The sequence below is a fragment of the Python bivittatus genome, unplaced genomic scaffold (genome assembly GCF_059951505.1).
Source record: "Python bivittatus isolate LINGU-HERP-01145 unplaced genomic scaffold, Pbiv_v1 ctg000080_np1212, whole genome shotgun sequence".
Classification (NCBI taxonomy): Eukaryota; Metazoa; Chordata; class Lepidosauria; order Squamata; family Pythonidae; genus Python; species Python bivittatus.
Genome location: NW_028277035.1, coordinates 36039229 through 36065987, shown reverse-complemented (window position 1 = coordinate 36065987; position 26759 = coordinate 36039229). Strand labels below are relative to the sequence as shown.

Below are 26759 nucleotides of genomic sequence, written 5' to 3'. Positions count from 1 at the left end.
TTTATTCAGGTTTTTGGCCGAGGGACTGTGCTACAGCCGGAGTACACAACATTCATCTGGTCACTCATACTACATTACCTTTTTAAAAAAATCTAGGCCACTGAGACCAGTCTTTTCAGGAGGTCTTTTGATTTGTTTTTTTTAAGCAAAGCTCATTTTTTTATAAGTGTGAGAATATTTTCTATCAGTTTATCCCAAACAACCTGGCATACAATTTCCTGCATTCAACTCCCCCACCCCCCAGTACCTTTTTTAAAAATTAAAATTGTTTTGGCATTTTCAAGTCCTCAGGGAAGGATGCAAGTTTTAGGGAGAAGTTGCATATTTTTGTTAGGAAACTGGCAATTTTATAGTAGATTCTTTAAGAAATTTCAGGTGGATGCTACTGGACCCCATGATTTATTTATGTTTGTCAAGAGATCCACAACTCCATCTCTTATCAACCCAATTTTGTCGGTTTTTCAGATTTGCCTCCAGAAAATGTCAGTTCAGCCACTGCTGTACATTTTTGACAGTGAAGACTGCTGGTCAAGTGGTTCATGTGGTCAATTTCTTGCTTCAAATATATTGAACTGAAGCTTATTGTTGGTCATAATGTTCTTTGCTCTGTCTTTATTGTTTGTTTGCAATTATTTTGTAATTGTCTCTTTTTTTTTCAGCTCATCTGAGCAAGACTTCTACCTTTCAAAGTAGCTTTCTTGCTTTTAATGTCTTTTCAGATTGAGGCAACAGCTTTCAACTGTTTCCTGTGGCCAGCTAACAGTCTTTCCATCCTTATTTTTGGAATGTCTTCTACTCTTCCTTGCAGTACTCTTTAAGGTGAGAAATATTCTTAGGCCTCCTTGCATGCACTGCATGTTTGAGACCCCCTCCCAGATTTTTGATAATATTCAAATCTGAGAACTGTGAAGATCATTCCTTTCTTGTAAGTAATTCACAATTAATTTGAAAGTATGAGTCAGAGTTATCTTGATGAAATATTGAACCTGTTTTCAGATTCAGTCTCTTCATTGACTGTGGGACATTAGCTTCTAAGATATGACGACATTTTGATGGACTGGGAAGTATAAAAGTGTGGATCTCATATTGGTTCAGAGATGTTTAGCATTTGCATATAAACACATTATCTCACTATAATGCCAAGCAGTAGCTAAACACTTGAACAACCAATTAAGCAAAACAGAAAATGCAGAGAAATCAACAGCTTTATGAGTTTTCCCCAAACTGATGCTTTTGCCCTTTAGAAGTTTTGGACTACAACAGATCTGGAAGAAAGTGATGGAGGAAGGGAGAGGCAGATTTTGAATATTTAATTAAAGGGGAACCAAACTCTATTTCCTATTAGTAATTCCTCACTCTTAACCAATCCCTCATCCCTGTCCAGAGGAAAGCAAAAGGACTTTCTACAGCTATTCATCTTCCACAAAAGTACTTTAAGGTTTTGGCAACACAAAGAGATGAAAACTCAGGTTCAAGTAGAAATAACTAGCCATTTCAATCCATCACTGCCTCAGCTAAATGAATCACAAAAGGCAGAACACTCAATCAAATGCCCAAAATGGCTAAATTGGTTGTTCAGCCACACAATCAACGATGGCAGAGGGTAAGGCTGCCAAACAATCTGCTCTTATTCATGGGAGAGACTGAATCTATCTTACTTGGAAGCTAAGCATGGGTCAAGTTGTGCTAATAGAATGCTGAATGATCACTAGTTGTTCTGTTTTGACTGAATGATGGAAGGAATATGAGTTGGAAAAGGATTATCAGTAAGCTGAAACATTAAGTACTTGAATATCTAAACCAACTATCCTTGACCTGGAACCCTTCTGATGTACTGAATTAGAATAGCCATCTTTGCAAACCATCATAGTCTTCGAGCATGCTAGCTAGGAAATGCAACAGTATGTAATCTAAAACCTCTGGAGAGCACCAGATTTGAGAAGGTTGGGTAGTTTTATTGCACCCTCTATTTAATTTTAGACATGCTTGCAAAATATACTTGTTTTGACAAGCTTTTAGTGTTTAACTATTCCATTTGGGCATGTTGACAGACTCAGGAAGGGGGTATTATAATCCCTATAACCAGGGTCTTTTTATTATCAAAATGTTTACAAAATGAAGATGTTAAATTTAAATCTGTGACTCAAGCCTTGCTAGAAAAATTTCCTATAAACTTAAGTTTTATCCCTAGAAGTATTCTCTTACAAGTAACATTTATATGGCCTTGTTCTATAATTTATCCTGCCTATATCCTACAATAAAAATAGTCAACAAAGGGACAGTTGAACTCCTCAGTTAAGAAATGAAATAAAATTATTCTGATGAGATTCTTTTCTTGACAAAACCATGCTAACTTCCAGTAACTATTGCATTTTTTCAAGGTGCTTACAGATCAATCACTTTATAACCTGCTCTACAACCTTTTCTGGTGTTGATTTTAGCTTGGCTGATCTGCAATTTCCCAAATTCTTTTCCCCTTTTTGAAGTTTGTAGTTTTTGAAATTTGCTCACTTGTCATCTTCCTTCTCCAAGATTTCTCAAAGTGAATGGATAGATACAGCCAAATCATCACAAGTTCCTTTAGTAGCATAGGATGGGATCCATCTGCCCAGGAAATTTCAGCTCATTCAGGATCAACAGGCATTTCTGACTATGTTTCTATCAAACTTGATAAAACATCTTCAACTAACTTTCTACAATTGCCTGGTGGAATGTCTATTCTCTTCTCAGAAATCATTGAGCCAAAATAGGAACTGCGTAGTTTTGTATTTTCTTTATTATCTATTATCATCTTCATTGAGTAGGTAATCTTTTACTTTGAATACATCTGAAAAATGCCTTTTTCTTGTTCTTGGTATTCTTCACTAACCTCACCTCCTTACAAACTTCAGTTTTCCTAATATCATCTTCACAAATCCAGGTTACTTGTATGTACACTTCCTTGATAATCTGTTCCTGTTTCTACCTCCCATATCTATTCTTTTGATTTCCAGATTTTCACTAAGCATTTTGCAAAGCCACTTGGGCTTCTTCTGTTGCCTTCCTTTTTTTTTTCATGGAACTGCTTTTTATTGTATTTTAGTACTGCCTTTTTAAGAAATTTCAACCCAACTTGATTCCTTCTTCCATTATTTTCATATGTCATGGAATCTCACTTAAGCATTGATCTGTGTTTATTAAAATGAACTTACCTGAAATTCAAGTATGTATTTGAATATACTTACCTTTACTTTTCCTTAATATCAAGAATCCGAGCATAAGATGATACCTTTTCCCTAGAATTTCCACTACTATCTCTTTGTCTATGTCTTTTCTATTGGACAGCATCAAGTCAAGGATCACTTGATCCCTTTGTGCCTTCCTCCACTCTCTGAAGGAAACAGTTGTCAACAAGAATCTCAGGAATTTCTTGAAAGGATTATACTTGGCAGAGTTTATCCAACAAAGTTCCTCATCAAATCTACTCCATGTCTTCTTGAAAGACCTACAATTTTCTTTTGGAAAACATAATCTATATCTTCTCCTTGGTCGGGCAGTTGGCAGTGGACATCAACGATGCTGGTTTTATTCCTTTTATTCCATTTATTTAAACTCATGTTTTCAAGAGTTCCCAAAATTTGTTCTTTTAGATTTCTGTGTGGATGTGGATATTTTTAACATACCTGCACAATGCAACTCCTCTTCCCTTTATCATTGCTTTTGTTCATTTTGACTATAGTGTAATCTTTAAATACTACGATCCCAGTCATGAGAATCATCTCACAAGGTCCCAGTTATATCTAATTAATCTTCCTATAATAAGAGTTCAAACATTATTTTCTATACACCCAATATTAGTATATTGACAAAAAATAGTTCATGGCCTTTGCTGTCTATTTTTTAAATTGTTTATCACCCTAACTATAGTTACTCTCTCACTCCAGCAGTATTTGTCCTTATCTAAGGTTCTTATTTTCATTTCCATTTCCACCCTACCTAGGATCAGTTTAAAACTCTCAGTATTAGATTTTCTCCATTTGCTTCTTTTTATATGGCATTGCAAAATGAAAATAGTGTTAGCTATGAAGAAATTATTGGAATGGCAGAAATTGATAAATTGGTCTTCTGCTTCATTTCGTTTTCCTAAGCCATAGAATCCAACTACATGTTCTTCTTTCATGTTTCCAACTCTGGCATTCCAGTGCCCAGTCACAAGCAGCACATGTTCTGTCGATTTCAAATTGGACTTGATCATAAAACTCATCAACCTCCTCTTCTTCTGCATTGGTGGCTGGAGCATAATGTTGAATGATCGTCATATTAAAGGGTTCTCCACGAAGTCTGATTGATATTATTTGGTCATTGATTGCATTGTAGCCAAGTACTGTTCTTGCTATACCCTTCCTAACTATAAAAGCAACCCCGTTTCTTCGTTTTTCATGTCCTGAGTAATAAACAGTGTGATCTTCTGACTAAAAGTGTCCCATCCCAGTCCATCTCAATTTGCTGATGCCTCAGATGTCAATTTGTAGTTGTTTCATTTCATCTTTCACTGTGCTGAGCTTTCCTGTGTTCATGCTTCTTATGTTCTATGTTCCTACTCTAATTCTATCTTTGCAGCTTCAGATTTTCTTTTCTTGTATGGCAACATCAGCAACTAGGTGTCCCAAAAGCTTTGATCTAACCACGTCATAAACCCAATTACTACTCCAAAAGATCCTCATGTCTTCCTCAGTGGCATGTTAAGTGCCATCTGACCTGAAGGGTCCATCATCCAGCACTATATCATCAATCATTTTATATTTTCTATCCATGTGGTTTTCTTAGTAAAAAGTTGTTAAGGATGAATGTGAAAAGAGACTGCCAGAAATGAAGAAAGAGAAGAAAGCAAACTGGATGTCAGAACAAACCGTGGCCAAAGCCAAGAAAGACAAAAATCTCAGAAAGGAACTTAATGAAGAGTTTCAGAAGCTGTTAGAAGAGACAAGAAGCAGTATTACAAATCTGTAAAGACACTGAAGATGAAAACAGACATGGAAAAACAAGGAAAGTCTTTCAAAAGATCTCTGAACTCAGAGATCAGAAGGAGGCTCCAACTTCAGATTGTTATACTAAAGGACGCCAATGGGCAGACAGTAACCGATTCAAAGGAGATTTATGGAAGATGGAAGGAGTATACTGAAACACTGTACAGTAGAGATGTCAACGTCCAAGATACCTTAGAAGATACTCCTTACTTACAATAACTTCAAGTACTAGAAGATGAAGTTAGATCAGCACTTCAGTCATTACCAAGTCAGAAGGCTACAAGAACTGATGGAATAGACACAGAAATATGGCAAGCAACAGAAGAAGAATCAGTCTAGGTCCTAACCAAGCATGCCAGCAAATCTGGAGAATGACACAGTGGCCAACCAATTGGAAGACGGCAATCTACATTCCAGTACCAAAACAAGGAGACTTAACAGAGTGTGCAAATTATTGTACAATACCCTTAATTTCACATGCTACCAAAATAATGCTTAGGATCATCCAACACTAATCTGTTGGAGACCTACATGAAAAAAGAGATGCCAGATGTTCAAACTGGCTTTAGAAAAAGCTGAGGAACACGAGACGTTATTGCTGATGCATGCTGGATAACTGCCCAGAGTCACTCTGCAGTGAGATGGGCAGTACTGAATTTGAAGAGGAAGGAAGGAAGGAAGGAAGGAAGGAAGGAAGGAAGGAAGGAAGGAAGGAAGGAAGGAAGGAAGGAAGGCAGGCAGGCAGGCAGGCAGGCAGGCAGGCAGGCAGGCAGGCAGGCAGGCAAAAAATAGCCAAAAAATACCAAAAAGAAGTCAGTATGTGCTTCATTGATTATAGAAAAGCCTTCAGTTGTGTTGAGCACATCAAGCTGTGGAAAGTGCTTAGAAAAATGGGAATCCCAGAACTTCTCATTGTCCTCATGAGAAAGTTATTCACAGATGAGGAAACCACAGTACTGGGGACTGAACATGGTGAAACAGAGTGGCTCCAGGTTGACAAAGAAGAGCAACAAGGCTGCATACTGTTCCCTTATTCAACCTATATGTGGAATATACTTCAGGAAAGCTGGATTGGAAGAAAATGAGCGTGCTTTTAAACTTGGAGGAAGAAACATCAATAATCTGTGCTATGCTGATAACACTACTATGATAGCCAAAAATGCAAAGGATTGGCAAACCTTAGTACTAAAAGTCAAAGAGCACAGTGAAAAACTGGGACTAAAATTAAATATACAGAAGACAAAACTAATGACAACAGGTAGAACAGCCAACCTTATGACTGACAATGAAGATATCAAAGTGGTGGATAGCTTCTACCTTTTAGAATCAACCATCATCGGTAAAAGAACAAGCAGTCAAGAAATATGCCGCAGACTAGCACATGGTACAGCAGCCATGAAGGCCGTAGAAAAGATATTCAAATGCCATGATGTATCTATAACTACAAAGATCAGAATCGTGCAAGCAATGATATTCCCTGTGACACTCTATGGAAGCGAAAGTTGGACTTTAAAGAAGCATAGCAAGAGTACTGATGCCTTTGAACTTTGGTGTTGGAGAAATCTCCTAAGAATACTGTGTACGAGCCATTTTCTCGTTATGAAGAAAATCAATCTATTTGGTTGCTAGGAGTTGAAAATGACTTGATGGCACATAATCAATCAATCAATCCATTACAAAATGATGTTCTCATACCATTTCCCTTTATGGTAGCTTGGGGAAACAGTTTCAGAATAAAGAATGTCAAGGAGCTTCTTCAAAAACTCAAGGGTGTAGCCCACAGATAATTTCACCTAGTATCACAAACCTCGAGAATCTGAATTGTTCTAGCACACAATTCCAGAGTGAGTGGTAAGTACAGAGTAACAGGTATTACACTTAACAAGACTCGGAAACTCAACCATAGTCCTTTTGGAAAATTGAAATGATGGATATAAATTCTAAACCTTAAATAATAGAGCTTCAGGACAGGAAAGTGTAATTTAAAAAAAAAAACAGCAGATGCAATGCTTGTTTTGAAAATGACAGAGAACAAGGTTTGCACAAGTTCAGTCATCAAAGCTAGGAAATATCTAATTACAGTTTTATAAACATCTAGTCAGATACCTCATGAAGTTCACTTGGGGCTTAGTGCCAGGCAAGTGAGTATAAAATTGTCACCTTAATTATTCTTATCTCTTGTCAGAAAATTAATAAGTGTTAAACAATTAAAACTGCATAATTTTTTTGGTGAGAATAAAGCAATAACTGCATAACAAGAATTATTTTATCTACATTTAGATATTGTATTTATATGTTTTATCATGAATGCTTCCTCTAAGGCAATAGTTGTTAAACATTTTTACTGCAGCCCAAATAATTGGACATAATTTACTTGAACAAAAATATTTAAATTTCTTAATTGACTGAAGCAATTATGTAAATATTATGGTTATACTAAATTACATGGTATGTACAGTTTTTTAGAATTAAGTATCAGAATTTCACTTTAGAATCTCAAAAATTTCCTATAACGCCCATTGTTTCTTTGCCATTTTATTTTAGAAACAGGACATTATGTATATTCAAAATAGTTTAGGAAGGAAATTGAGTACATGCTATTGGAAACATTGAGCGCATATTTTTGCATAAACATGCAAAATTGCATATTTTTTCCTAGCACAGCCCATCTTCCTAATTTACCCAACTATGTTCAGCTCATGCTAGGAAAGATACTCTCTGTTGTGAAAAGGCAAATGCCCAGATTGCCTAGACCTTGAACTAACTTTTATCTTGAAATTATTTAAGGTTGTATCTATTCAAAGTTCTCCCTCTACAAATGGATAAATTAACACTATTTGCATATTGTTTTTTTATTTTTTATGTTTGCTCGTTTCTTTCCTCCCTCATTAGTGTTCCTCTACCATAACCCACTTTGCTTTTTGGCTGCTAGGTGCATCAGAAAACTGTCCTTGCTATGTCAGTCTGCATTGTGGGTGGCTCCAAACAGTTAGGAGCACTGGTGCCTTTCACAGCAGGATACATCTAAAGAACAGGGATTAAAAGGAAGGCCGTGATACTTTGGTACATGTATTTAACAAAGCTGCTAAGAAGAGCTAATATAAACAGCTGGTTATTTCCTAGGCGCAATATTTATTGTGTCTCTCCAATTATAATGGGGGGGGGCAGAAGATGTCAGGGCTATGATAAAACCTACCTATTCTTATTATTCAAATGACTTTAATACAACTGAAGTCAAAATCTGGGTAGGGCTTTCCAAATGCTACTGAACGACAACTTCCAGCAGCTCCACTGATGAAGGATGTTGAGAGCTGTAATCCAGCAATATTGGAAGGACCACAGTTTGCCCAATCCTAGAGCTGCAATCCTAAACTACATTGAGCTCTGTGGGGTCTGCCTGAGGGTTGCTGGAGAAACTCCTTGGTCACTTCCTAAGCATTGTTTGGTGGAAAAGTTGGTGGGGCTATTTTATGCTTATCTATCCCCACCCCCCACCCCCAGCTTCCTTTTTTCACCTTCCCCATTTCCCTTAAATGGATTAGGCAAACCAGATCAAAGCTGGTATAAAGTGGGCAACCTAGTAGATCCCAGTCTGCCACTATTCTGAAACATTATTTCCGGTACTCGGACATAATTGTAACCATCTTCAGGCAGCCTTTAGCAATTTGATGGGATCTTTGGTAGGATAATTGTAGGGATGAAAGTGTTAAATTATCCATGCATGTATCATTTTAAAAAATACATCAGTTGTTACTTGAGTATTTATCTTCACTTCAAATGTTACTGCACTTTTTAAAATCAGACTTCTTGTTGTTTAGTCGTTAAGTCGTGTCCGACTCTTCGTGACCCCATGAACCATATTGCGCCAGGCCTTCCTGTCCTTCACTGCCTCCCTGAGTTTGCTCAGTTTCATGCTCATTGCTTCAGTGATGCTATCTAACCATCTCACCCTCTGCCGTCCTCTTCTCCTTTTGCCTTCAATCTTTCCCAGCATCAGGGTCTTCTCCAAAGAGATCTCTCTTCGCATTAGGTGACCAAAGTATCTGAGCTTGAGCTTCATTATCGATCCTTCCAATGAGCAATCAGGGTTGATTTCCTTTAAGATTGACTGGTTTGACCTCCTAGCAGTCCAGGGGACTCTCAAGAGTCTTCTCCAGCACCACAGTTCAAAGGCATCAATTCTTCGGTGCTCAGCCTTTTTTATGGTCCAGCTCTCACAGCCATGCATTACTACTGGAAAAACCATAGCTTTGACTATGCGGATCTTTGTCGGCAAGGTGACGTCTCTGCTTTTTAATATGCTATCTAGGCTTGCCATAGCTTTCCTCCCAAGGAGCAAGCGTCTTTTAATTTCGTGGCTGCAGTCTCCGTCTGCGGTGATCTTGGAGCCCAAATAAATGAAGTCTGTTACTGCTTCCATTTCTACCCCTTCTATTTGCCAGGAATTGATGGGTCCAGATGCCATGATCTTAGTTTTTTTAATGTTGAGTTTCAAGCCAGCTTTTGCACTCTCCTCTTTCACCCTCATCAAGAGGCTCTTTAGTTCTTCTTCACTTTCTGCCATTAGGGTGGTATCGTCCGCATATCTGAGGTTGTTGATGATTCTCCCTGCAATCTTAATTCCGGCTTGTGATTCTTCCAGCCTGGCATTTCTCATGATGTACTCTGCATATAGGTTAAATAAGCAGGGTGACAGTATACAGCCTGGTCGTACACCTTTCCCTATTTTGAACCAATCGGTTGTTCCATGACCGGTTCTAACTGTTGCTTCTTCGCCCGCATACAGATTTCTCAGGAGACAGGTAAGGTGGTCTGGTACTCCCATCTCTTTAAGAATTTGCCACAGTTTGTTGTGATCCACACAATCAAAGGCTTTTGCATAGTCAATGAAGCAGAAGTAGATATTTTTCTGGAACTCTTGTGCTTTCTCCATGATCCAGCGAATGTTGGCGATTTGATCTCTAGTTCCTCTGCCTCTTCGAAACCCAGCTTGTACATCCGGTAGTTCTCGGTTCATGTATTGCTGAAGCCTAGCTTGTAGGATTTTGAGCATAACCTTGCTAGCATGTGAAATGAGTGCAATTGTGCGATAGTTTGAGCATTCTTTGGCATTGCCCTTCTTTGGAATTGGAACATAAACTGACCTTTTCCAATCCCGTGGCCACTGTTGCATTTTCCAAACTTGCTGGCATATTGAGTGCAGCACTTTAACACCATCATCTTTTAGTATTTTAAATAACTCAGCTGGAATACTGTCATCTCCACTAGCTTTGTTGTTAGCAATGCTTCCTAAGGCCCACTTGACTTCACTCTCTAGGATGTCTGGCTCAAGGTCAGTGACCACACCAGCGTGGACATCAGGGACATTAAGATCTTTCTTGTATAGTTTTTCTGTGTATTCTTGCCACCTCTTCTTAATCTCTTCTGCTTCTGTTAGGTCCCTGCCTTTTTTGTCCTTTATCATCCCCATCTTTGCACTAAACGTTCCTTTCATATCTCCAATTTTCTTGTAGAGATCTCTAGTCTTCCCCATTCGATTGTTTTCCTCAATTTCTTTGCATTGTTCATTTAAGAAGGCCTTCTTATCTCTCCTTGCTATTCTCTGGAAATCTGCATTCAGTTGCTTATATCTTTCCCTTTCACCCTTGCTTTTCACATTCCTTCTTTCCACAGCTATTTGTAAAGCCTCATCAGACAGCCATTTTGCTTTCTTGCATTTCTTTTTCTTTGGGATGGTTTTAGTTGCTGCCTCCTGTACAATGTTACGGACCTCCGTCCATAGTTCTTCAGGCACTCTGTCTACCAAATCTAATCCTCTAAATCTATTCATCACCTTCACTGTGTACTCACAAGGAATATGATCTAAGTCATACCTGAGTGGTCTAGTGGTTTTCCCTACATTCTTCAATTTAAGCCTAAATTTTGCAGTAAGAAGCTCATGATCTGAGCCACAGTCAGCTCTTGGTCTTGTTTTTGCTGTCTTTATAGAGCTTCTCCATCTTTGGCTGCAAAGTATATAATCAATCTGGTTTCGGTATTGACCATCTGGTGATGTCCATGTGTAGAGTCGTCTCTTGTGTTGTTGGAAAAGAGTGTTTGCTATGACTAGCTTGTTCTCTTGACAGAACTCTATTAGCCTTTGCCCTGCTTCATTTTGTACTCCAAGGCCAAACTTGCCTGTTATTCCTATTACTCCTTGACTTCCTACTTTAGCATTCCAATCCCCTATGATGAAAAGGACATCTTTTTTTGGTGCTAGTTCTAGAAGGTGTTGTAGGTCTTCATAGAAGCGGTCAACTTCAGCTTCTTCAGCATCAGTGGTTGGGGCATAGACTTGGATGACTGTGATATTGAATGGTTTGCCTTGGATACGCACTGAGATCATTCTGTCGTTTTTGAGGTTGTACCCCATTACTGCCTTTCCCACTCTCTTATTGACTATGAGTGCAACTCCATTTCTTCTAAGGGTTTCTTGCCCACAGTAGTAGATATAATGGTCACTTGAATTAAATTCACCCATTCCCGTCCATTTCAGTTCGCTGATTCCCAAGATGTTGATGTTCAATCTTGTCATCTCATGTTTGACCACATCCAGCTTGCCTTGGTTCATAGATCTTACATTCCAGGTACCTATACAATATTGTTCTTTACAGCATCGGACCTTCTTTTCGCTTCCAGATACATCCACAGCTGAACGTCCTTTCGGCTTTGGCCCAGCCGCTTCACTCTTTCTGGAGCTACTTGGAATTGCCCTCCGCTCTTCCCCAGTAGCATATTGGACACCTTCCGACCTGAGGGGCTCATCTTCCGGCGTCATATCTTTTAGCCTTTTAACATTGTCCATGGGGTTTTCTTGGCAAGGATACTGGAGTGGGTTGCCATTTCCTTCTCCAGTGGACCACATTTTGTCAGAACTCTCTGTCATGACCTGTCCGTCTTGGGTGGCCCTGCACGGTATAGCTCATGGCTTCACTGAGTTACGCAAGCCCCTTCGCCACGACAAGGCAGTGATCCATGAAGGGGAAATCAGACTATGCAATGTTTAAATTATAACCAATCCTGCCAAGACAGACATAAACACAAGATGCAAAAGACATCTAATTTAGTCTATCTATTCTTATTTATGGTTTGACACGTTTCTCCAATAACTTACAAGACCTTGTAAAGTTATTACCAAAGCAAACTATGTATTTACACACATTATCTGAAAGTGGATATTGAAACTTTAACCCATTTTTATGGAAAAAATTGAAAGTATACTACTATTTTGGAAATAGTCATAACAATTCCACTATCTGGGTGCTCTTTGGGAAGCTGAGAAAAGGGACTGTGCTTTAAGTACTGTAATATGCTATATATTAAAGGATGCAGTAATATTTCTAAGATGCAAGGAAACAGCCAGGTGTAGTAACATGTAGAAGTCAATAATGCAATTTAATTTCTGCACTGTTCTCATTTTCTGCTTTCATATAAAAGTGAAAAGTCAGCTATGGAGAATATGCCAGTTCCAAATGTATCTTCTTTCACCTTTTGTTCACCCAAGCCATTCTGTTTGAAGAAGTTTGCACCTGCAAACATGCATTGCACATGGTAGCCAAACACTGCTCCTCAGGGCAGAACTATTGTTTGTTCTCATGACATGCATTTTCTCTCCAGATAGAACTACAACCACGCAGAGTCTAATAGAGCCTTTAAAAAGCCAACTACTTAGAACAATTGTCTTCTCTGCAGGCCATCTACAAGAACTCATCCCGTAAGAATGCAAAAGATCTAGCATTTTGTAAGCTGTCAACACCTTCATGTATTAGGACTAGAGCAAAAGGCTACTAAATCTATTGCTCATTTCACAGCAAAACAGTGACTTGAAGCAGTGACTGCATAGCAAAAGATGCCAAATTATCTGGGTTCTTGGCACGCTTTGGGAACCTTGTTATGTGGTTCTTAATGTGGGCTTTGCTGAATAAGAAACAAAACAACAGATAGAAGAGCAAATAGCAGGTCAGATCTTCCAGACACTGCTATCTGCCCATGGAGAGGTTGGTCAATGACTCTCACGTGCTTAAAACGTTCTTATACAGTATGAGAAATTATATGTGCTTATATCTGTATGTGCATCCATACGCTCATATACATTCAAGTTTGCGTCCTTGGTAGCATGCTCCGAAGCTCTGAATACATTCGGAGAGTGTGCGTGATCCCACAGTTCTACTCATCCATATTTGTAGTTGGCAGTGAATGTGAATGTGCTTATTAATATGAAATGCATACCAGCATGATTTTATAGGATTTCCAAGTCAATTTGGTCAAATCCACAAATACAGGAATGCATAGCAAAGCAGTTGTGGTATATTACTATTACAATGGATTTTCTCCCCTTCCTCCAAGAAGCTTAAATGGTCGATTCCAACTCCATGACATTGTTCATGACTTGCTGGAGGGTGATCAAGTGAGCCAAAAAAAGTTGGAATAGAGAGATTCAGCTTGAGATCAATCCACTCCAGTCTTCCAGTTACTTGCAGCGATATCACATGGTGCAAAGGGCACATGAACAGAGCCAAAAAGCTCATTTTATTTTTATTATTAAATGTATAGCTCTCTTTTCCACTTATATATGCACTCAAGGCAGCTTATAACAACAACCCTGTGGTTTTATGCTATGATCGTTATTTACCCTTTTCGGTATTCGAGTATTTTAGCAATAGAGAGACGCTTTTAATTCAACCAGGGAGGATCCCCGTGTCAGGACAACCCTGAACTGTTGAATTTTAATCTTAGAATATTTTTCCCTGCACAGGCAAGACGATTTTTTCTGAGGTTTTCTGGACGCCTCGGAAAGCAGCCTCGTTGCCCTTCCAACAGCAAGGCTGGTGGGCAACTCTCACCTGCACTCTCTTTGGCTCTTTTGGGTGGGTGTTTCACGTGCCTACTTACTCCGTTCCACCTATCTGCTCCCCGCACCTCCCGCCACTTCGTTACCTCCGCTTCCCTCTAAGAAACTCGACTCCCCTTTATTCCTGACACGATTCGTTTCCTCTCTCACACATCTCGTGCAACCCTGTAAGCTCCCTTCGAAGCATCCCCCCCCCCTTTTCAAATGCATTCTCGGCTCCGCTCCCCAGCAAGCCCCACCCCATAATCTGTGGCCGCCTCCACCCGGCCCCGCACTTTCTCCTCTTCCCCACTCGACCCTTCCGTTCGCCCACTAGACCTCCCGCGGCCGTCTATTAACACCTCCGCCCCCGCCGCCCTTCCCGCCTTCTTGCTCGCTTTCCTTCCTCTCTCCTTCACGTTTGCTCCTCACACCGGCTCGACTCTTTCCCGGGGCAGAATCGCTGCCCGAGTTCCTCAGCGCCGGCAAAGTTGGCCGAGCCGCCCAGGCAGGACTCGCTGGCAGCGGCAGCAGAGGGGGGAGGAAAAGGAAAGGGAAGCGGGGCCGAGCCGTCCCCCTCCTCTGAGAGCCCGTCCGCTCTGCTTGGGGCGGACGGAGCGGCGCTGCGCCGGCGGGGACTGCCCGCTTCTTCCAGCAGCTGGCTGGCTAAAGACGGGTCCGCCTCGCGCCGCCGCCTCCCCTTCCCCACGGGCCTTCGCCCCGGCGCTGGAAATGAAGAGACTCGGCGCGCTCTGCCTCTGCCTCTGGATCGGCGTCGTCTCGGAAGCAGGTGAGCCAGCGCAGGCGCGCAGTCGACGGAGCGCACGCTTGCGCCGGCAAGTGGCTGCGCGAGGTGGGGCGGGAAGGGACGGGGACGGGGTGGACATCGCCGGACACCAGTAAGCGAGGGAGGCTGAGTTTGGACAGAAGGACCGCGGAGGGTCCAGGCGATTCTGCGTTCCCACGTTCCTACCACCGTCGCCCAGTCAACCATATCCGAGTCCGGCAGGGCGGAGTAGAGGCACACGCTGCCCCGACTTTGCCCTTCAGCTCTGCCGATCCCTTTCGCCAGGCGCCCAGCGCTGCCGCTTTCCCTGTCCTCTCCCGCCCCTCGTCCTTTGCAGCATTTGCACCGATCATCCCTTGTCAGTTATCTCTCTACCCGCCGCACCGGGCTATCATTTTACACAGGGTATCCCCATGACGTGGTTGGCCACTCGATTTGGATTCTGACACCCACTTTGTCCTGCTTGCTGCATTCCATGCCCCACTCCTCCTGTACTTCCCTCAGTTGCTCATTTCCACCTCTCTGGGGACAGCATCTGCCAGCCGCCCGCTTCTTTCGGCGAGTGTATCTTTTTCGATGAAGTTGAATAATTATGCTTTATTCCACCAGCAGAGGGCGCTGTCAGGTGCTAATCACCCCTCCCCCTTCTCTCCTCTCCCCCCTCCCCCCCGTTCAGCAGAAAAGGTGACTTAGAGACGACGCCTCTTTATAAATTTTGCTATAAGAATTGTTTGTTGATGATAAGAGGAACACGTGCTGGTTCTTCAGGAAGTCTGAAGACCCTGTTCTGATTTATCCTGTCGCTGGGTTTATGTGTATGTAATGTGTTTTTTAAGAACAGCCTGGTGCTTCCGATTGCTGCTGCTCTGATTTAATTCAGTGGGTCTTCCAAATGAATGTGTTTGGGATTGGAAAGGGTTTGTAGGGAAGAAATCCATGCGTATTTCCTTTCCCGTAGGGGTAGATGAGGTTTTGCCTTTATTTATTTATTATGTACATGTCAACTCTCCCTAGGATTCTAGGCTGATCTCAATAAAATAAAAAACATAAATGACTATAAAACATAAAGGTTAAAATCTATTTAGCAGCCCCTAACCTACAAGATACTCCCCCCAGAATCATCTGCTTTGATCTAAATTGCATTCTTCGCACGTTGTTGTGGAAGTCTTTGATACAATTTGGGTTCCAGAAAGTTAATCTATTTTGGCTTTCCCAAGTTCAATTACTGGTAATATAATTGGGTTTCATTAATCAGTGATTACCTGTAGAATTCTCTAAAGCAGAAAAGTGTTGTAGAAATGTGATTCCAGTCCAATTTCCTGAAGTGTTCACTTTTGCAGATACTTTCTGACTAATTTTAAAACTGGACAAAAGTAGGTGCATATTGGTGAAAATAGCAGCTGTTTCAGATGCATGTTGGAACAATCTATGCCTATCTTGTTTCAGGTGATTGCATTTATCAGTAAAGCAAAATGGTTCTTCGGTATGAATAAACATATGCTGGATCAAGCTCTGTAAAATGCCAGACAAACCTGAAAGTGGATAGATTGTCTGTGCAAGAATAAACAATAAAATAAAGCTGTAGGCTGCATTTGCTTCTACAAATGCTTTTGTAGAAGACTGATACATGATTTGCTAAAGTTCAGCTGAGAGGCCATAAAGAGCTAGAGAAACCACAGAAAAATCTTACTGCCGGAAGCTTTATATGTGGTAAGATCAATTTTTGCAGTGTAAGATCTTTTTTGATAGCCTCAGCTCTAGAAGCATCATGATTGTAGTGTATTGTTTATTGCTATTGTACCAAAAAATGATATATAACAAGGATCTTTAAATGAGTAATACTGTAGTTGAAACGTCTGTGGAACGCAGCATACTCTACTATGATCACTGCCATATGGGAATTTAATCCAGGGTGTATTATCTGGGGATGATACTTCCTTTTTTATACTGGCTTATCACAGGTGATATACTCTGGGTTGGAGTGATCAAGCTACAATATTAAAATACATTTTAATGCAATGTTATGACAAAGACTGAATCTAGATGACTCTGCCTTCATAAGTGCCAAATTTCTTTGAGGTTGGCAGATAATATGCGACAAGAATATTGTCGCTCTTGGATGCAGAGAGTATGCTATCATATTCAAATAAGATAATTTAATAATGAGGCATAGGGTTGTTAGAACAGGAGTGTAAAATGTGAGGCCCACCTGCCTTTATTTTGTCGTCATCAGTGCCTTCACCAAAAGAGGGCGGGCCAAAAAAATGGGGTCTATTATTGCATTTTTACAAGTTTGGAGACCTTTTAAGGGGCAAAATAGGAGGTTCTGCAGATGTTTAAGGCTCCCATTTCACCCATTAACATTTTCAAAAACCGTTCCCAAAAGGACCCAGGCCCTGCCTACTTCTGAAATGTTGCCCTCAAGAGGACACACAAAACCCGGTGTGGCCCTTGAGCTGATAGAAGTTATACACCCAGAGTTAAATTGTAAAAATTTAGCTTGGGGTATGTACATAGGGAATAGTTTTAAACTAAACCACCATACATTTAATAATGGTTTGGATATATCAGGCTTAGTTGGGTTTCCATACTGGACTTAACTGTAAATCTTGCTTACATACCATGATAATTGGGTTCTCATAACATGCTAGGCCAAAAGCAACTAAACAACACAAAGATTTAATGCAATGTGTGAACCTAGCCACTTTCTCAATATATTCTATTTCAGAGAAGGCTTGTGGTAGTAAGAGAAATATGCCTTCTCTGTGATGGCCCCTGCCTTATAGGACAGGGTCTCCTAGAGATACGAATGACCTCAGCTTTGTTGGCCTTCAGGAAAGCAGTGAAGATCTGATTTTTCCTGCAGAATGGTGGGCCAGGATGATGTAGTTGATTGATGAATGCAGGTTTATTATGAGTGGCCTCAACATTGTTTTTGTTTGTTTGTTTCATTTTTTAAAATTATATTGTGTGTTTTACTCTTATTCCATACCCAGAGTTCCTTCTGGTAGATGGGTTGCAGAATGAATAAATGAATAAATAAAACTTAGATAATTATCTAGGCCCATTAAATCAGGCTTCAGCCTTAGATAGTGCATCCAAACAGCTTTGGATTGTAATTATTGATTACTTCTCTTGGGGCAAGGACCAAGGGAATGCTATCTTTCTGATCCTCATGGATCTCTCTGGGTTATTTGATAGCATTGAGCAGAATGCCATGGTAGAGCAATTTTATGGGAATTGGGGGCTTTTGATGCAATAATTAAGTGTTTACCTTCAGGATTGCCACCAAAGATTTCTCTTTTCCCCCGTGGTTTCTTGGCTATGGATCCTACAGGATTCTCTTCTCTTCTCTTTCCTGGTTAATGTCCATATGAAACCTCTTGAAAATGTTGTCTGGGAATTTGAACATTGTGTCATGCTGATGATACTCTCAGCTCCATCTTTGCATTCCAGCAGAATAGTAGAGGATTTGTAGGTACTCACCTGATGCAAGGAGCAATGATGAGTTGGATAAGAGTACCTGTAGTGAAGCTCATTCTTGATAAGAAGGTGATGCTATGGATATGTTGTTCTTGCTGTGCAAGAATCTTCCTTGATTCATAAAAATTATGAGGTTGTTATAAGGATGAGGAATGGCTATACTCAACTTCAGCTGGTTCACCATGCACTTTCCTGCAATGGTGCAAGCTTTGTACTAGAACAGTATAGGAAAGCCATGTCCTAACCCAAGCCCTGCCTATGGTAATGGCCCATGTTGTGGGGATTAAAGATGTATTTCACTGATGGAATTCCTTCTAGAAAAGATGTGGGGTTTTTTTTTATCACCTTGTCATATTTTATACAGTTTAAAACATGCTATTTCTCCTGGTCATTTCCAATATAGTTCTGTGACTTGAACTGAGATATGTTTTAGCTGTCAATTTGTGGCTATGCCCATCTTTTAATTTTTTTTATGAATGGTTTAAATTCTTATACTGGCTGTGATGTTATTGGTCTAGGCACATGCAGGAAGAATGATGATAGATGGTGATGGTGATAATATATACCTTTAGATCTAGACACTATATGTTTGTTGAAAAGCTGCAATTAACAGTTCATGCTTAAATCTTTCCATGTGATAGGATGTTAATCAAATATAATTTCAGGTAAGTTTGTATAGAATCAAATTATCTTGTACGATACAATTATTGACCAGTTATTGTTAAAAATATTGGTATCAGACTCATTATCTTACCAGGTTTAGCCTTCACTGCAATTTTTAGCATACACGGGTTTTATTTCTAAAACTTCTTTCCCAGTTGTCACAAATACTTTAAAGCAGCAAAACTATGGGCAAAAGTTTCACATTACAATCTAATGCATGTGTGCTTGGAAATACATTTGACTTTTTGGTGGGATATAGTCCAAAAGGGGTACGATTCCTGTCTGAGTAAATGAAAGGAGTCACACACAATCGTGCTATTGACTGTACAATCATTGACTATACTGTCAAAAGGGCTTGTCAAATGTATTCAGTTGATTCTGTTTATTTCTACAGGAGTGGATTCCTAAATATGTCTACAGTCTGCATGCTGAGCCAACCAAATTAGTTAACAAAAACGGACATCACCACCATACCTTGCACTCCCCCCAGCACCCACACTGCCTTTCAACCAAGGTTGTGCAACTACCTAAAGCTAATCAAGCTAATCATAATGAATCTGTGACAGCCACCATTTCTGGTTAGTGACAATAAATATACCCACTCTTTCTAGTCAGGTTGGTTGGCTTCTGTGACATGCACACTGCACTGCAGTGCTTCAACATTTTTATTATTGGTTGATCTGTACATTGCTTTGAAGAGCAATGAAGAGTGATTTTTATTCCAATTATTTTTGGGAGCATTTACATTCTGCAAAATCTGGCTGTAAAATGAGGCACTAGAGGTACATATCTGGAGCCATGTCACTTCTTAAACTACAGCCCAAATATTATATTGCTGTATTATATTAGTGTTAAGGTAAATAGACTCACATCAAGGAGACCCAAATTCACTTCCATTTTTCCAGGAAGCTCACTGGGGGACTAATTTGGTTGGCTTTGCTGATCTTGGTGAACTCTACTTCACAGAGTTGTTGGAATAAAATAACAGAATTTCTCATATAAGTCACCTTGAGTTCTCTGGGAAAAAGCTGAGAGATAGACAAATATTAGAGTTTATCCTGGATTAGGAAGGCTCAGTTTCCAGTCTATTTTCAATCCATGAAATTCATTGGGTAGCCTTGTTCGGTCACTTGCAAACTCAGTCTAATTTGCCTTATTTTACTGTGAGGTTAAACTGGAAAACAATCCATACAGAATACCTCACCATGAACACTTTGGAGAAGTGTAAAATATATGGTTAATTAGCACACTTTCTATGAGAAAATGCTAAGTTTTGTCATTTCAAAAGATTCTTTGCTATTTTGTTCAACAATCCACTAGACAAAATCTATTCTAAAATAGCTCTTTAATTTGAACAATCTGGCAAACTTTATTGATATCTGGTATTTAAGTAATGTGATCTGTAGTTATCACTTGAATTCATTTTCCTACTAACTGATCTGGCCACATGGTTAAAGATGTACTAATTTCTCTGATGAATCTTTGATTGACTTTGCCCAGTTCTATGGATCAGGTCTCCATTTATAATGAGAAAGCTTCTAAAAGTATGCTTTGGCAAAAGACCAAGTAAAATCCAAACCTACCACTTCCAAGAATGTAGCTGAGGGACGCAGACAAATCCTTGCAGCAGACAAGATAAGATACAGAGGCATATGGAATGTGTAACTGCCTTCCTCTTCCCCAGTAGATCCCCAAGTGCTACGACACCTGCTTCAGTAAGGACACTTAATGTAATAGGCTTTACAGAAAGTCCTGCTTCCCGTAGCCTGTGACTTGGTGCTCGGCATTCCAATGGATTGTGATGCAGTCCTAATTTCTCCTTCGTGGCATTGAAGAACTTCTGCAGCTGCTCAATTATCCAGTGACTAGTAAAATTAATCCCAGAATTTTTATGGTCGGTGGATGTCTTAGAACTTTGTTTCTCATTTCATACCAATAAGGAGGGCATTCAAGTTAGTCCCATGATTACATTTTCCAGAAGGTCAAAATTGTAATGCTGCTGAAAGAGTGTTGTTTGCTGTCTTAAGTGCTTCATCATTTAACTCAAGATAGCCAGTCACTTCCATTATTAACTCTGGCTCCACCTCAGGTAAAAATGGTCTTTGGCTGATGATCTCATGAAACAATGGGCTGCTAGATAAACCAGTTGTGGAGCATCTCAGCGTTAGTTTAGATGAAGTTATGTATAATATATGTAAATTCAAACTGAAGCCATCACCTCCCAATAGAAAAGGCAGAAACAGGTAGATGACCCTATCAGGAAGAATGCTGTAGCTTCCAAAAACATGACTCCTACATGATCTGTTGTCATTTGGCAAAAGCTGTAGCTCAGTGTTTTTCAAACTTGGCAACTTTAAGATGTGTGGACTTCAACTCCCAGAAATCCCCAGCCGGCTGTAGCTCAACAATAATGTATCCTTTGTATGCAGAACAATCCAGGACGGGGGAGTAATCCTGTTTGAAACTCTGGAAACTGAGTCCCATTAAATGGTTTGATGCACACATTGTCTTGGTCCAGCCATTTTTCTAATAATAGCTTCTCTCTGGTTTAGTGTAATGTGAAACCAGCCATTGTGGCTTGTTTAACAGAAAGTGGTTGAGATAGCCCACCAAGCTCCCCATCTCACCTGATTTGTCACAATAAATAATTAATGGTATATGGAATGCTGCAAAGGTTCCAGCATTTTCTTTATTTTCACAAATGTCTCAGGGCTCCAAATATGCCCCCAAAGCTTTATTATTAAAAAATATATATGGACAGTTGCAGTCTACTGTTCATGGAAATAACATAAGTAAGATGCTCAGAGTCATGATTGGAGTGACATAGAAGCCAAGTTAATGTGTCCAATATATTTGGCATCAATACTCTTTCCAACTTGTCCAACTTTCACTGCCATAGAATATCACCAGGAAAACCATTCCCTTCATGATTCTGAGCTTTGTAGGTATAGGCACATCCTGGCATCCAAATATTTTTTCCAAAGCTTTCATTGCTACTCTACCAAGTGCTAGTCCATGGCGTATTTCTTCACTGCTGGTTCCTTTACTGTTGATAGCTGATCCTAAAAGACAGAAGCTATCTACCACTTTAATATCATCATTATCAAAGCAAGCAAGGATAGTAGGGTTATTCTGCAGGAGGTATGATAGAGAGGTAGCAGATAAAACAGTGTAAAGCAAATGGTGTAAAACTTCCATTCTAGCCACTTAGTGAATGTGTATCCCCAATCCCAGCAGCCATTTTGTAACATTCCATGACATGATCCCACAGAATTCCAAATGCGCCATCTTAAAGGGGTCTTCTTGGCTGCTGCCCCCCTTGCTGGAGTGGCATTCCTTCAGAGACTGACTTGCCCCAATATTACTGGATTTCGGAAAATAGTCAGAACCTGGCTATCTCAGCAGGCCTTTGAGAGGGAGATGAATTGAGAGAGATTCCTCCTGTGTAGAAATATAATATTATATGGGTCTTTATGCTCTTCAGCATGGAGTATTTTATTATGTAATGTTTGTTTGTTTGTTTGGCTATTTTGTTCTTTTAATCTGTTTATTCATGGTAAGATCGTAAGCTGCTCAAAATTGGTGAGTGCAACATACTTCTCTCCCAAAGCAGTGTGACACAGGGGGTACACTATTGTAGATTTCATATAATTAAACCTCATACCCACAGGTTCTCGTTTTAACAGATAGCCTCCAAAGAGTTAAATAAAGAAGCTTAGCTATGATGCCAGGCGTGATGTCTGAGCCTTTGGTGGTGGAGGTCAGTAGTGGTTCATGGGAAAGGAAAAATTGGCAGCTGGGCCGGATGTCCTGCATTTCCCCTCTTCCTGCAGCCGCCTGAACTACGTTCCTTATTTAGCTTTCCTGATAGGCAGGAGAAATCTGATGGCGGAAACTGTCCTAGCCTGATAACAGCTCAGAACCTCTTTGTGATGGGTGTTATAGGGTATTATGGCAGGCAAAGGGTTAGCTTTCATTTTAGTAGGGATAGGGCAGAAGAACCACATGACTGGCCTGTCTCCCCCCTGCTTTCTCATTTAGGCAAAGCTCACAGTAGGCCATTTAATAAATAGCATTTTCCACTGGAGAAGGCATGTATATTCAAGTGCTTTGGTCTGCTCACTCATATGTATGCGACTCACACTGCCTTCTTGTTGGAAAGTAATCAAGGCTGTGAAATGATGACGTTCTCCAGGGAAGTTCTGATGTAGGTGGCTGAGTCAGCTGGTGCAGAGAGGGGCTCATGGGGGAGAGAAGAGGACAGTCCTGGAGTACAGCTTCTTGGCAGGTGTCCAGATCTGGGCAAAGTTTTCCATTGACTTATGTCAGTAAGTTAGCAGTTAGCAACGGCATGGTGTCTAGTGATGAAGGGTTTGTCAGCTGGAGGTCAGAGAGAATTCTATACACAAGCAGCATTAACAAAACGCTTTGTCATGTTCAGCATGAATTGGACATGTTCAGCATGAATCTGTGTGCAAAGATCCACATTGATTTACAAATCCATATGAGAACAAACAAAAATATTTTTAATAAGTATACCCACTGTGTGTATGTTAACTCAGCCATTTCCTTATGGAACAGCATGCCTCACATATTCTAGGGCCAGGTCAGGCACCATGATTTTATTCACGTAATGGGGTTTACAATATGTCAACCAAATAAAGTCCCAGCTGACGCATGTTTGCTTGCTGAGCTTAGTTGTACTGGATAATTCCAGCCTGTTTGGCTACTTTGTGTTTCAGTATACAGTATTGTGAAAACCCAGGAAATGGTTTAATTCAGTAGCAACATATTGTGTGAACACAACCCATTTGTGCACTTAGCACATCCCAGGTTTATCCAGGATTTCCATTCTAAATGGGAAATCTGGTTATTGTAGCCCAATCCTTCTGGAGGGCTTCATATCAAGAACATCTAAAGTACAGGTTGATATGTCATGAATGATTTGACATGGTGACTAATAAGTAAAAAACCAGAGTTCCAAAGAAAGAGTTAAATTGAAACAAAGAAAAGAAAACCAAATGCACAGTTACATAACACACCTATTCCCCACCATTGAACTAAACAGTGTTACCCCAGATACACAGCATAGGCAAATGAGGCATGCAAATATTTTCAGCAAAAGAATTACAAGCTGTTCACCATTATTATTTCTGGGATCTGGAAGGGACCAAGGCCCAGAACATTGTTTTTCCATGATGGGCTTGGGGTCTCTGGAATAGTGAACCTTTGGAAGCAAGATTGTTCTTTGGAAATTTGTTAGAAGTAATTGTTCTGAAGGGCCATGGGAATTAACTATGAAATCATTTATGGTGGTTGTATTGATATACTTTCTTTTGCTGTGGATGCTTTAGAAGATGTTGTAAACCTCCAGGAGTCACTGAGATACAGCAGTATAAATACTTTTCTGCCTGTCAGGTTCTGAGCCAGAGAACTATGTCAGCGTCATGGTTTGGCTTGCAATGCTGGAGTAGGGGAACTTTCAAATGTCTGGGTAGGAATGCCAGTTAAAAAAAAAAATCATCCTCCCATTTCCTTCATAACTCTTCTCTCAGCCATTATGCTTTGTCTTGCTGAATAGGTTGCTTTTGCTGGTCTTTTGGTGTCAATTTGGCCCCAAAGTAGCTGAAGCATGAATCCAGGGAGAAGAGTTCTGTGGAAGGATAAGCATTTCTGTCCACTGATTTGTCTCTATAAATGCTTACTGCTTATGTCACTGGCACATTTTGCTGAGTTACCCTGTATTTACATCCTGACTGTTTAATAATGTACCAGACTTTGGGGTGGGGGGTGGGGGGTGGGGGGTGGGAGGTTGCTGTAAATAACCTCCAAAAGGAAGTGTGAAGATAAATGTTTGTTAAGTCAGACCATGCACCTTGAAAGATACTCCTGCCTGTTCAGTGCCCTTTCTCTTTATTTCAGCCCACTGTCTAATCTGTTTTCCTTGTTCATAGTTGAAAGCTTTCCGCACTTCCACTGTAGCATTTAGCATCTGCAGGAAGGAATAAAGACAATCTAGCAGATGGTGGCTGTACTACTAGAATAGCTGATAGTTCTAGTCTCTGGAGATGTAGACAGAAAGAAAAAGAGCAGGGTCCTGTAAAGTGTGCCTCAGAAAGAAGGAAGGAAGTTTTATTACTGGGCTAAATACTAAATTCATTTTTCTGTACTCAATGACTTCCTAGGGAATATTGTCTGATTAAAACTGGGAATAAAAATTCCAAGGATTACTTCAAAGTCCTCCTCCAGAATTGCCTGGCCTGTGCAAAAACATTTGGCTCATCAGAAATTTTACAGAAATTACACTTTTCTTTACTTAAGGGGAAAATCAGGAGGAACCTGGATAATCGAAAAGACATAGAATAGTTTTCTCCCGCCTGGTATCCTCCAGATGTGTTTTCCAACTTGGTACTCTCTGGAGGATGGAAGGTTTGGGAAAACTATTGCAAAACAAAGATATGGAGACTGTCAAAGCTCTGTGTGATTTAAGGAATATGCAAAGCCCCCCATCTCAGTGCTTTCACTGAACATCCATGGGGGGAGGCAATGGATGATAAATGATGACATGTGTGATGGTGTCATCATGCAATTGCCAAGCCTTATATATTAGCAGCAGACCTTGTAACACAACTTAATTGCTGCATCTGTGGTCTGCTACAGCTGGCTCACAATGTGCAATCCTATTTGCATCTACTGAGAAGTAAGCCTCATTGAGTTCATGGGGCTTGCTTCCAGCCAGGTAAATAGATAGCAGCCTTAACTTCTCATCTGCGCCAGGCCAAATACCACAGATGTATATATTATATTTAGTTCTCTACATTTCTTCATCTGCTTTTTCTGCCATCTAGGCCTATGCCTAGGCTATTCTTCCATCAGTGCAATAAATGCATAACAACTTTCCATATGTGTGTGAATGTGTGTGTGTGTATTGTTTGTGAATGGTGTATTATGCAGCTGTCATCTTGAGACAAGATCTTCAACTGGTGAGCTTCAACTGAGTTATACCTAGTTAGTACATGGATGGGAGAACTTCTATCGAATGCCAGGATTGTTGGCTAGCTGGGAGGCTGAAAAAACATTCTTAAAGAAAGCAGTGGTGATACCCTTCCATACCGTTGCTAAGAAAAACCTCAAGGATATGTGCATGTAGTTGTTAGGAATCAAGCTTGAGTCAAGTGGGTCTTTACTTTCTACTCTGAAATAAGATTGTAGATGAAGAAGCCATTACCAAAGGAATGAGAGCAGAAATGTTACCTGAAACAGAACATAGAATATGAATTTTGTCCAACATACCTGGAAAAGAGGGGTTTTTATTTATTTATTTTTTTAAGTTAAGGAATGGCTGGTCCAAGGGTGTCCACATGATGTGGCCATCATCTTGACTTTTTTGACCACTCTTCGTGGACACTTCTGAGCTGGCTTACAGTCACCTTCTTGGAGTGGTGAGTTGAAGCTGGCTCAGACCAATCCAAGTCTAAAACTCTTATAATAGGTGTACCTCCATTTCATTATTTTTCACAGTCATTTTGTTGGGCTTGATCAGAGAAGTAGTAAACTTGGTTCACAGGAGAAAATACTTATATCTTATTTACGCCATTCTGAAAATTTGGAAATTGTTATCTTCTCCAACTGCACTTTTTATTCGTGCTGTTTTGTCTGTTTTTACCCTTCCATAGTCTCCATCCCATAGATATGGGAATAACTTCATTACATGCTTCTTTATGGATGGGGTCATTTTTTACTCTAAGCCAAAATGTGATTTGGGTTTGACTTGTCATGTGAATTCAAGTACTTTAATTTATAAACAGTATGCTATGATTTAGCATGCTGGTGAACTCAACTAATGTGGCTCATTCAATAAATGAGTTTTTTTCTTGTCTTTGCCTTGTTCTAAATGAATATACAACATCCCAAGGGGATATTTTTTGAGTCAGGTGGTGCAACATGTAGA

At 40.1% G+C, this 26759-nt stretch overlaps 1 protein-coding gene across 3 annotated transcripts in view; it reads left to right on the top strand.

The window, feature by feature from the left end:
• Nucleotides 1-14214: 14214 nt before the first annotated feature.
• FLT4 (fms related receptor tyrosine kinase 4) overlaps nt 14215-26759 on the top strand; it is a 117753-nt gene continuing 105208 nt past the window's right edge. For 2 of the 3 annotated variants that reach the window (XM_088133842.1, XM_088133843.1), the window contains exon 1: nt 14459-14665. In XM_088133842.1, the coding sequence (XP_087989968.1) occupies nt 14608-14665 (58 nt within the window). In that variant the 5' untranslated portion in view covers nt 14459-14607. Of the gene's footprint in view, nt 14666-26759 lie in introns of all 3 variants that reach the window. The other variant, XM_088133844.1, reaches the window with a different exon arrangement.